General features: G+C 38.0%; 2 protein-coding genes across 2 annotated transcripts; one reads left to right on the top strand and one right to left on the bottom strand.

Moving 5' to 3' along the window:
• Window positions 1–3,359: 3,359 nt before the first annotated feature.
• Window positions 3,360–6,275, top strand: LOC114721934 (uncharacterized). The gene is made up of 8 exons (XM_028907826.1): window positions 3,360–4,199; window positions 4,290–4,481; window positions 4,557–5,020; window positions 5,181–5,346; window positions 5,421–5,687; window positions 5,780–5,883; window positions 5,984–6,056; window positions 6,138–6,275. The coding sequence occupies exons 1-8, from the start codon at window positions 3,360–3,362 to the stop codon at window positions 6,273–6,275; spliced, it is 2,244 nt and encodes a 747-aa protein (XP_028763659.1).
• A 2,579-nt stretch (window positions 6,276–8,854) lies between these two features.
• Window positions 8,855–11,771, bottom strand: LOC114721933 (uncharacterized). The gene is made up of 5 exons (XM_028907825.1): window positions 11,667–11,771; window positions 11,193–11,234; window positions 10,931–11,012; window positions 10,644–10,782; window positions 8,855–10,553 (listed from the first exon to the last, which is right to left on the bottom strand). The coding sequence occupies exons 1-5, from the start codon at window positions 11,769–11,771 to the stop codon at window positions 8,855–8,857; spliced, it is 2,067 nt and encodes a 688-aa protein (XP_028763658.1).
• Window positions 11,772–11,846: the final 75 nt, after the last annotated feature.

Below are 11,846 nucleotides of genomic sequence, written 5' to 3'. Positions count from 1 at the left end.
TTCACAATCTAATTGCATATTTACATGCAAGTCTTATTTATAATATAGAGAAAGAGAAATTATTTGTTTCTTTCCATAATATAAATTGCCTTATTAAATTTACTATATAAGTGTATAATATAAATTTTGTAGATTTTATTTTCTTAAAAAGTTATTAAATTTTAAGATAAAATTAATAAGAGTCAGGTTTTTTTCCTTATTTTATTATAAATAAGATAAAAAGAGTACTACTTCTAGTCCTAAATATAAGAGCTAGATGAGGGGTTTATTTTGATCCTCTTGATTACACATTTTCATTAAGGATTGTTATAATTTAGATGATTAAAAAGTTTTAGGGAAACCTATATGCACTTGTGACAAATAACTTAGTAGACTAATATTCTTAATCTACTTAAATCAGTTAAGTAGTTTTTATATTGAGGAGCGGTAGTAGTATATTTAAGTGATGTATAAAAGTCAACATACAAGTTGAGGCTGCAATAACTGCTTCAATGGACAAATTTTAAGAAAGAATTTCACAAAAAGGAGTTTGAAATTTAATAATTTCTATAAGAATGTGTTGTTATTTGTGAGTTCAGTGTTATCAAAATCTATTAAAGTGTGATTATCATTTGAAATTTCGTAACTTCAAGTTTTTTTGTGTGTGAAATTCTCGCTAAGTTTAATATACACAATTTTAGTGTTTTAACAAGAAGATAACATTCGGACCCAAAAATATAATAATAAGATAAGATGGATGGATTGGGAAACCTAGGACCAAATTGTAAGATACAATGGGCTTGAACAAAGACACAGGAAACAGAATGGATAAGAAAAAATGCTTTTTTTTGGAGGCGCAAGTGATCTTATCTGAATCAATCATTCAGGTCTTTGTTTTAATTAGATTTCGATAATAATTTTATCTTAAATATATTGCCTATTTATCAACAAAATTAAATGGGAAAAAGACAGAAAAATGCACCTCCAACTCCAAAAGCCCAAAAACGTCCGCCGAATTTGACAAATCCCGTTTTGGTACCAGCAGACCATTTTGGGATTATTTTCTTAGACGAAAAGACCAAACCGCCCTCAGTGTTATTTTAAACAAAAGTTGGGAACAGAGGCGGTTTTTCGACTCTCTCATTCTCGATCCCTATTGAAGCCGACAGAGCGAAGAAGAGAGGAGAAGAGAGCGGAGGAGGAAGCTACTACCGGCGTCGAAGAAGAGAGAAGAGAAGAAGGAAGAGCGTTTGGTGGTCACCGTCGAAGAAGAGAAAGGAAAATAACGATGGAACGGCTACATTGCGGCAATCGATCGAAGGTGAGGAAGAGAGAAGAGGAGGAATTTGCGGTGAGACAGAGGTAAGTTTGTTAACATTCCTTCCTTCTCTGTGTTTGTTGAAGTTATATATTTGATACTGCTACTACTTTTAAGATGTCGATCGAATGTGTGTGAGAGGGAGTGGGCAGTTTCTGGAGATGAAAATGACAAAGTGAATGTGCAGAAAGTGGAGGACCCAACTAGATTGCTTGGATTTCACCATATGATGACTTATATACTTTCAGGAGTGTGGACCACATACACAGCCCACACCCCCGTACCTTTTCTTTTCTTGTTAATGATTTCACTGTTTCATCACTACTTTATCTCTACCTTTTTGTTCTTTTCATTCACATTTCCCACTCCTCCAGCCCAGCCACCAAGCTATTCCTGTCAGCTTAATTAACATCGATGACATTGTTATCTCTATGGACAATAACCCAAAAGTCGTTCTTTTTGGCCATAGATAGTTGAGATGTAATAGGTACCTTAAGAAGCAACCGCAAATATTGTCTTTCATCTATTAGCCTAAGTTAAGTGCATATTAGTATAATTGTATAGTTTGATTTAAGGTATGAATCGCAGTGATGGTGTGGGGGAGTGTGTATAAGGGTGTAGAGGGGGCCAAACTTAAAATAATTATTTGAAAAAAAGGTGAATGTTCACACTCTCATGTAAATATATATATGTTGTTAATCCCTACACTGGAGTTGTAAAATTGTAACCGAAGTTGGAGAAAAGGGTTTGTGTTTTCTTGAAAATGCTGTTGTGAATAGCCATACTGAAGTTGTAAAATATATATAGATGTTGTTAATCCGTACACAAGGGTTGTAAAGTTGTAACCGAAGTTGGAAAAAGGGGTCTGTGTTTTGTTGAAAATACTGTTGTGAATAGTCATACTGAAGCTGTAAACATGTATATAGATGTTGTTAATACCTACACCGAAGTTGTAAAATAGTAACCCCGAAGTTGGAAAAAGGGGTCTGTGTTTTCTTCAAAATGCTGCTGTGAATAGCCATACTGAAGTTGTAAATACTTATATAGATGTTGTTAATCCCTACACTGGAGTTGTAAAATTGTAACCGAAGTTGGGAAAAGGGGTTTGTTTTCTTGAAATGCTGTTGTGAATAGCCATACTGAAGTTGTAAAAGTATGTATATAGATGTTGTTAATCCGTACACTGGGTTGTAAAGTTGTAACCGAAGTTGGAAAAAGGGGTCTCTGTTTTGTTGAAAATACTGTTGTGAATAGTCATACTGAAGCTGTAAACATGTATATAGATGTTGTTAATACCTACACCGAAGTTGTAAACTAGTAACCCCGAAGTTGGAAAAAGGGGTCTGTGTTTTCTTCAAAATGCTGCTGTGAATAGCCATACTGAAGTTGTAAATACTTATATAGATGTTGTTAATCCCTACACTGGAGGTGTTAAGTTCTAACCGAAGTCGGAAAAAGGGGTTTGTTTTCTTCAAAATGTGTTGTGAATAGTCATACTGAAGTTGTAAATATGTATATAGATGTCGTTAATCCCTACACTGGAGTTGTAAAGTTGTAACCGAAGTTGGAAAAAGGGGTCTCTGTTTGCTTGAAAATACTGTTGTGAATAGCCATACTGAAGTTGTAAACATCTATATATATGTTGTTAATACCTACACCGGAGTTGTAAAATAGTAACTCCGAAGTTGGAAAAAGGGGTTGTGTTTTCTTGAAAATGCTGTTGTGAATAGCCATAATGAAGTTGTAAATACTTATATAGATGTCGTTAATCCCTACACTGGAGCTGTTAAGTTCTAACCAAAGTCGGAAAAAGGGGTCTGTGTTTTCAACAAAATGTTGTTGTGAATAGTCATACTGAAGTTGTAAATACTTATATAGATGTTGTTAATCCCTACACTGGAGGTGTTAAGTTCTAACCGAAGTCGGAAAAGGGGTTTGTTTTCTTCAAAATGCTGTTGTGAATAGCCATACCGAAGTTATAAATAACTATATAGATGTTGTTAATCACAAGTTCCTAATTGTTTTCTGACATGCTTGTATTAATGTGTAATGTGCAGAAAAAATGGTGTTGGAGGGAGAGACATCAACTTCAAAAGGGCCAAGGAATGGGTATGTCTTATTTAGAGAGGAATTTGCTCAAGGGAAAAAATTCAAGGGTGTAGTAGATAGAACTAACAAGGCGAAAGAGGCATGGGCAAGGCTCTCTATTAAGGAGAAGAAAATATATAGTGAAAGGGCCAAACAAATGAGGCCGGAGAAGAAGAAGAGTAAGAGAGTATGGAAAATGTTCACCCGTTGCTCTGTTCGTCAATTCATGTCACTGGCGGAATTTGTTAAGAGTGATGAAAGTTTAAGACAAAGGATAGAGAACATAGGATTCTCTAAGTTGTTGGATGTGGAAATTGACAAACTCCCACGTGAGTTAATTGTAGCTTTCATTCAATCGTACGATCCAGCAACACATCAGTTCCGATTAAGGGGGAGGACAGAAGAAGTTGAGGCAAACGATGTGGGAACATTGCTTGGTGTGCCCCATACTGGGGAAGAGGTAAAAGGAGATGTTGATGAAAATCATGACACATATAAGAAGCTGAGGAGAAAGTATTTAAATGTTGTTTATAGCAAGATATTAGCTGACATAAAAAGTGGGACGGATGATGAGCATTTTGAACTATTATTTATGTTGGTCACACTTGGCACATTTCTAGCTCCAACTTCAAGTGCAAGAGTTGGTGAGAAGTTATTAAGGGTGGTATGTTCAACTATGAATGGGTATGAACAGTATGATTGGGCAACGTACATCATGAATGACCTCTACAAGGAAATGGAAGATTATGTGAATTTGTTCAGGAAGGAGAGGGATCCGTGCTGCACTGTGGGTGGCTGCCTGTACTTCTTGGTGGTATGTTTAGAGCAAAACATGTTGTTCAATGTTAATGTAACTGTTTAATTCAATTGGCTAATGCGGTGTGTTCTATGATTGTGGTTGCAGCTATATTTGGGTGAGAAATTCCCATTGTCAAAAGCTACTAACCATGACCCAACAAATGCTATTGCATATTGGACGGATAAGAGAATAAAGGAATTGGTCAACAAAGAGTCAAAGAGTAACATAGGCCTATTGTACAAAGGGAAGTCTACAAAAGTGGTCGAAGATACAATAAGTGTTGCTCATCTACGGCCGGTATGTTTGTAGTTTTGTATGTATAAAATTCATTAGTATGTAAAGAGTTTAACTGTTTAGCAAATGTGTTAGCAGGAATTGAAGCAAGTGCATCGAAGGATGATGGATGCACTTGAGGAAAGCCATAAAAGGCTTAGTAACCAATTTGCAGAGGAGCTTATGAAGGTGCAGCTCCATCTACAGGGGATGCCAAGTTCAAATCTGAGGGACCTTGTTGACAACACACGCGATGAGGCAGTGATTCTTCCATCTGATGGTAAAGGTGAAGAGGGAGGTAGTGACAAAGGTTATAGTGATGGAGATACTGCTGAAGGTGAAGCCCATGATCAGGAAAGAGGTAGTGATGAAGGTGATGAGGATGGAGAGGAAGGAGACAGTGAGAAAGGTGATGATGAAGGAGATAAAGGGGTGGAGTCATCAGATGAAGAGACTGACAAGGGAGAAGACCAAAGGCCATCAAAGAGAACAATCATTCCAAGTCGTCAAGTAACTTCTCCATGGATTTCCATGTTGAAGCCTGTTAAGAGAGGAGAAAGAGAGTGATAACTGAGAAAGACAAGTTTTTCAACATTGTCTCTCGTATGTGTTCACGGGAGGAGGGTCAGAAGTAAGATATGCCGTGCATGGAACATTGAAAGCAGGAAATTTTTTTCATCTTGTTTTGTTATTGTTGTTTTACATATGATGTATACATTGCAGGATTATGGTTACAATGTGTGATGAACAAATTGATCGGGATCAATTGCGCACGATAGGTGGAATCGAAAGAGTGAGCCCTCTAATAACAATGGTCGGTAGGGCATTAATGGCAGAGGCAGGTGAGGGAGGACAAGTGAGGCGACACATTTTTGATGCTGAGTTCATGGTGAGCCCTGTGGTGTGTACGGTTTGTTTGACAATTACGGGTTGTGATGATTAAACTAATATGTTGTTTTGTAGATGAAAATGCTTGGTAACCCTTCTCAGTGGCGAGCATCAGAGAACAAACGTGCTATTTTGCCACAGCATATCGGGTACAACCTAGGTGACTGTGATTTAATATTTGGACCCGCAATTGTTGAGTCTCACTGGTTTTGCTTTGTGTTGGAGCCAAAAACAATGCATTTTTATGTCCTGGACTCCATGAGGCTGCCTAATGATATGCCAAAGAAGACCAAGAAGAAGGATTCATTGGAAGAAAAAAGGATGTTTCATCTTCATGCATGTGTAAGGACTAAACTAATGTATCTGTGTATCACAAGTGCCCAATGTTTCCACCTTTTTATCTCATATTTTGGATTTCTGTTGTCGGTTTGCAGAGAGACAACTTTTATGATATAATTGCATTAGTCAGACCTCAACTTGTTGGGAAGAAGCCTAAGACTGATATTATTTTTGCACCTGTTCCACAACAGAACAACTTGTATGTTGTGTTGACTGTTGACATTGTTTTCTAGTTTAAGATGTGAATTGCAGAAGCAGACATACTAACTTAAATGTTTTATTTCCCATTGGATGTATAGGAGAGATTGTGGTGTTCATGTGTTGATCTGGCTAAGCAAATGGGTCCCGGATGTGACATTTGACTTCAATGAGGTATGAAAGTTGTCTGTAATTAATGATTAATTATTTGCCAGGTACGGTGGACATTAACATATGGACCTGTCTTATATGCAGAATCATGTAGCTGAGTTTAGGCGTGAGCTAATGTGGTGGCTAGTTAATCATCCGCAAAATTCAAGTCGTGAAGAAGCCTTAACTCTCCTCTCAGAACAGCAGAACAAGACAACCACCAAAAGACGACGTTTGTCATAGTACTTAGTAGGAGGTTCCTTTTACATGTCCATGTGACACTCTGATGTAGTTCCATGTTATTTAACTTTGGAGAACATTTATGTACATGGCAGAAGGACTGATTTCAAGATTAGTAATTGTGTCTTGTTAGCAACGGGTTCATACCATTTGCGACATTAGTAGTCAGACTTTATGGTAAATTTTAAACTCCAATATAAGTATTAACAGCATCATTATATATGTTTCCAACTTGTGTATCGGTTTTCACAACAGCATTCACGAGATGAAAACAAGTACCCCTTTTTACAACTTCGGTGAAGCTTTTAACAACTTCAGTATAGGTTTTTCACAACTCATGTATACCCGTTAGTAATGGGTCCCTTGCACGCCCACACCCAAGTGGGAAACGTGTTGAAGATCGGGAGAAATTTTACAACTCCAGTATATGCATTAACAACATTATTATAAGTTTTTACAACTTCAGTATAGGTTTCACAACAGCTTTCTGAAGATGGAAACAAATACCCCCTTTTACAACTTCGGTGAAGCGTTTAACAACTTAAGTATAGGTTTTTCACAACTCAAGTATACCGTAAGCTAACGGGTCCCTTGCATGCCCACACCCTCGTTGGAAACGTGTTGAAGATCGGGGAGAAATTTTACAACTCCAGTGTATGCATTAACAACATTATTATAAGTTTTACAACTTCAGTATAGGTTTTCACAACAGCTTTCTGAAGATGGAAACAAATACCCCTTTTACAACTTCGGTGAAGCGTTTAACAACTTAAGTATAGGTTTTTCACAACTCAAGTATACCCGTAAGCTAACGGGTCCCTTGCATGCCCACACCCTCGTTGGAAACGTGTTGAAGATCGGGGAGAAATTTTACAACTCCAGTGTATGCATTAACAACATTATTATACGATTTTACAACTTCAGTATAGGTTTTCACAACAGCTTTCTGAAGATGGAAACAAATACCCCCTTTTACAACTTCGGTGAAGCGTTTAACAACTTAAGTATAGGTTTTTCACAACTCAAGTATACCCGTAAGCTAACGGGTCCCTTGCACGCCCACACCCTCGTTGGAAACGTGTTGAAGATCGGGGAGAAATTTTACAACTCCAGTGTATGCATTAACAACATTATTATATTTTTTACAACTTCAGTATAGGTTTTCACAACAGCTTTCTGAAGATGGAAACAATACCCCCTTTTACAACTTCGGTGAAGCTTTTTAACAACTAAGTATAGGTTTTCACAATGCTTGTACCCTCGTTGGAAACGTGTTGAAGATGGGGAGGGGAGAAATTTTACAACTCCAGTGTATGCATTAACAAACATTATATAAGTTTTTACAACTTCAGTATAGGTTTTCACAACAGCTTTCTGAAGATGGAAACAAATACCCCCTTTTACAACTTCGGTGAAGCTTTTAACAACTTAAGTATAGGTTTTCACAACTCAAGTATACCCGTAGCTAACGGGTCCCTTGCATGCTGTACCCTCGTTGGAAACGTTGGAAACGTGTTTAAGATCGGGGAGAGAAATTTACAACTCCAGTGTATGGCTTAACAACATTATTTTAAATTTTACAACTTTAGTATCGGTATTCACAACAGCTTCCTCAAGATGGGGGAAAAAACCCCTTTCACAACTTCGGTTAACCTTTAACAACGTCAGTATAAGGTTATCACAACGCAGGTATACCTGTAACCACCTGGTTACAGGCGTGCTTACGCCCTCTTTAGAAACGTGTTTACAGACTAAACCCACTTCAATATGCGTTCCCAACAGCATTTCCAATAATGACTAAACCCACCATATTACAACTTCAGTAAACCATATAACAACCCCTAAATAATGTTTCAACAACTCGAGTAAAAGTTTAACAACTGTCATAAAACAAAATGATCGTAATACCCATATTTTTAACTCAGTTCAAATGAAGTTCATATACGATGATCATACTTAAAAACATAAACATAAGGCAACAATATCAAACATGAATAATAAGGGGACTCGTCTTGCAACTTCTGTCATTGTTAACAACACAGTTAAAGGAAATAACAACTTCAATATAGGTATTTTCCTATAACCAGATCCTTCCTGACAGTACTTACAATCAGTGACAGGCTAACATTAATATTTCATCCCCACTTAATGTTTTCTTGTCACTGACATCAAAATACACATTTCACTGACTATGTGTGACTTACGATGTCGACTTAACATGACACAACCCTTCATCCAAAAAAATATGAAGAGTTGCAAAATATTTACAAGCCACAACAAAAAATAACCTTTACAAAATAAACCCACACGTGGACTACCAATTTTAACTTGGGTTTGGATTTCTGCATGTTCTTTTACTATGCCCAGGTTCATGACACTGTCCACAGTGGTAAATCTTCCTGTTTTGGAATTGGGATTCCCGCCTCCTAATTCTTGGCCTTCCCGAAGGTCTACTAGTTGTAGGTGGGTATAGCCACACTTGGTTTCCTATATTTTGCAGCATATAATCATTAGGATTAGGCCTGTCAATTGTCACTACTGGAATCATGGTGTTCCCATAAATCTTCTCTTGGGATGTTATTTTATAACAGTCCTCCACAAAAATCATACACATTTGCATGAACCACCCTTATTGCAGCACAAGCGTGTGGACACGGAATCCCTGTCATTTGCCATGCAGCACAAGTGCATTCATGTGACTGAACATTGACATATAAGGCTCCACGCGAAGTATGTACACAGACCCTACCACCTCCATAAGGTTCACCATGCATATGAATCGATCTAGCCACATTTTCCATCACTTTTCCATCAATGTTTGGACCCACACCATTTCTCCAGTTCCTCATTGCCACACTTGCTGCGAACATCTTCCTTGCAACCTTCTCACGATGTTCATGAATAAGTTGGGCAACATTATGCTGCCTTTCCTTTACAATCCAAGCATTGAATGACTCAGCAATGTTCGTTGTTATGTTATCCCACCGTTTATATGCAAACTTGCTCATTGCCCACTTATGAATATCACCATGATTGTTAAGCCACTGAAGTAACTGAGGACTGAAATTTCCCATCCTTGTCATTGCCTTATCAAACTCAACGTTAACCCTTGCATATGCAATGTCATCAAGCAACTTTAATCCAACTTCCTTACTAATACCACTAGTTCTCCTCCTACCTCTGTATAATTTATTCATTTCAGAGCTGAAATTTTCCTTCACGTGTCTATAACAGTATGCATGACGGTCACCTCCAAATATTGCTCCAACAGCTCCTATTATTGCATTGTGACGATCTGACACAATAATTAATTGGATTGCACCAACTATCTGTTTTATCATGTTTAAGAACCATGCCCACTCCTCATAAGTCTCTCCTTTCACAATAGCATACGCGAATGGTAACAATTCATTGTCCGCGTCATATGCTGAGGCTGATAGCAGTGTTCCCCTATATGGTCCACTCAAATGTGTTCCATCTATGTACAGTATATGTCTTGCCCCAGACAAAAAACCCTCTATGCAACAACCATATGCTATGAAAACACGCTCAAATATATTGTTAACAGTTGCTACCCATTCAGCTACCGTCTTCTCATCGGTTTCCTTCAATCGTTGACATATCCATGGTATCAACATGTATGACTGTTCAGGCCTCCCTTGTATTTCCTCTAATGCTTTTTCCTTAGCCCTATATGCTTGCTTATATGTCAACTTCACACCATAATCCCTTGCCAAGGTCCTCCTTATTTCATTTGGACGCTTTTCAGTGTGATCCCTTACCTCCTCAATGATAATTGATGATGTCAAGGCTGCTCTTCCACCATGTGTAACTTGCATCATCTCTTGGGCATTATGCACATGTTCATTACTCAGTCGAGTTACAACGAGGAAAGGACTTCTCTTCGCAGCTACTCTTGCTATTATCCGCCAAGGACAACCTTCAACTTTGCATTTCACATGCACACATTCCTCACAATTTTTGACATATTTGTACTCGAAGTTTTCTGCAATACTAAACTTATATACTGCCTTTCTGAATTCTGTGGCATTTGCAAAAGTTTGCTTCTTTCCTAACAACAATTCCTTCCACTTCACAGCATTCATCTCGGGCATTGGTGTTGGTGCAATCTCTACTGTACTTACTAGCCTCACATGACATCCCCCACCGCCTTCTCTTACACAGTCACCCCCATTTTCATCACAAACTGTTCCGTCCATATTATTCTCCCTACTTGACAAAAAACACATTTGTTGTGACAATCCCAAGTAGTTGTCAATGCTGCATGCATAATTACAACTTTTGTTAGCAAATTCACAACAACAATATAACAAATAACAACTAAAATAACCATAAAAAAACAAGTCTCACATTTGTGGATCATCCATTACTTCCGGTGTACTCTCCTTCAATGCTAGATACACATGTGCACTAGTGTCATTATACTGAAAAAGATTATCAACTTCACTATCATCAACCAAATCTACTAATGCCTTATCATCGAGGCTCACTGTATATTTCATGTCACAAATATTAACATCTATATCAAACCATTCCAATATCATTAACCTCAACTCTTCGTATCTTATCCCCTGTTTTATCGTTCTAACTCTCACACTCCCACCATTGTATCTCATTTCACCTTCAACATTATTAACAAAGTTTCCACCAAGATGAAAAATCAACGCAAGTGTCTTTGAATATGTTGACCCAATATTGCAACTCATTCTGCATTATACCCTGCAACAAACAAGGAAAATATTTCATCACAATGTCATCTCTGTAAAAAGGATATTTCATAAACCAACACAGCTACTTTCAAAGTTAACAACTTCAATATATCGTTTCACAACTCCACTTTAACTATTAACAACACCCTTCACAACCTCATTACTATGGATATTCGGCCTACTTATATACGTGATCATCGCAGCGCTTCTTCCAATTTCCCTCAGCTACCATCTGCTATCCCCAAAAACAGATCATTATAAACACCGTCCCAGACTAAGCTAACTCTATCACTCACTACCCGACTCATACGTTCCATTCCCACAAGTTAAAAAACAACAACCAATACCTCCAGATGAATCAACTTACGATTGCTGCAGCATCGTCTCCCTCTTAAGCTGACAAAACTAACTTGGCCAGAACCCTAACCTTATCTAACAGTAATCAACTCATTTGTTCAGATTGATGACCATTCTCACACCTAAAAAAGGAAAAACCAACACCCCAATATGAAGAACGTATGCCTTACGTAATGCCGCCCCTTACCTACTCTGAACCCTCAACGCCACATACAGAACGCAGGACCACCAAAATGAAGAAAACAGACCGCAACAGTCATGCAGGAGGATGGATGAAACAGTCATATGATTCCAGAAAAACACTTACCCTTTCGAAACACCACGTTTCGTCACCTTCGACCTGCTGGAACGCGCACGTTCTCTCCTTTCCTTCCCGCCTATCTTCCTGTGTGTGGTTTATTGTGGTGCCCATGTGGTGCCCACGCTTTGTAATGGGTGAGGGCGGTTTGGTCTTTTTGTCTAAGAAAATAATCCCAAATGGTCTGCT

This window comes from Neltuma alba, unplaced genomic scaffold (assembly GCF_004799145.2).
Source record: "Neltuma alba isolate B1F8T4 unplaced genomic scaffold, ASM479914v2 tig00012076_pilon, whole genome shotgun sequence".
Classification (NCBI taxonomy): Eukaryota; Viridiplantae; Streptophyta; class Magnoliopsida; order Fabales; family Fabaceae; genus Neltuma; species Neltuma alba.
Note: the sequence above shows the minus strand (reverse complement) of the source record. Positions and strands in the feature narration are given on the sequence as shown.

Coding starts and splice junctions, on each gene's coding strand:
- LOC114721934 (XM_028907826.1), top strand. CDS start 3,360: ATGGTGTTGGAGGGAGAGACATCAACTTCAAAAGGGCCAAGGAATGGG. Junction 4,482..4,556: donor GTGTTGCTCATCTACGGCCG/GTATGTTTGTAG, acceptor ATGTGTTAGCAG/GAATTGAAGCAAGTGCATCG. Junction 5,347..5,420: donor TTTTTGATGCTGAGTTCATG/GTGAGCCCTGTG, acceptor GTTGTTTTGTAG/ATGAAAATGCTTGGTAACCC.
- LOC114721933 (XM_028907825.1), bottom strand. CDS start 11,771: ATGGGCACCACAATAAACCACACACAGGAAGATAGGCGGGAAGGAAAG. Junction 11,013..11,192: donor AGAAGCGCTGCGATGATCAC/GTATATAAGTAG, acceptor TGTTTGTTGCAG/GGTATAATGCAGAATGAGTT. Junction 10,783..10,930: donor TTCATCTTGGTGGAAACTTT/GTTAATAATGTT, acceptor TGAAATATACAG/TGAGCCTCGATGATAAGGCA.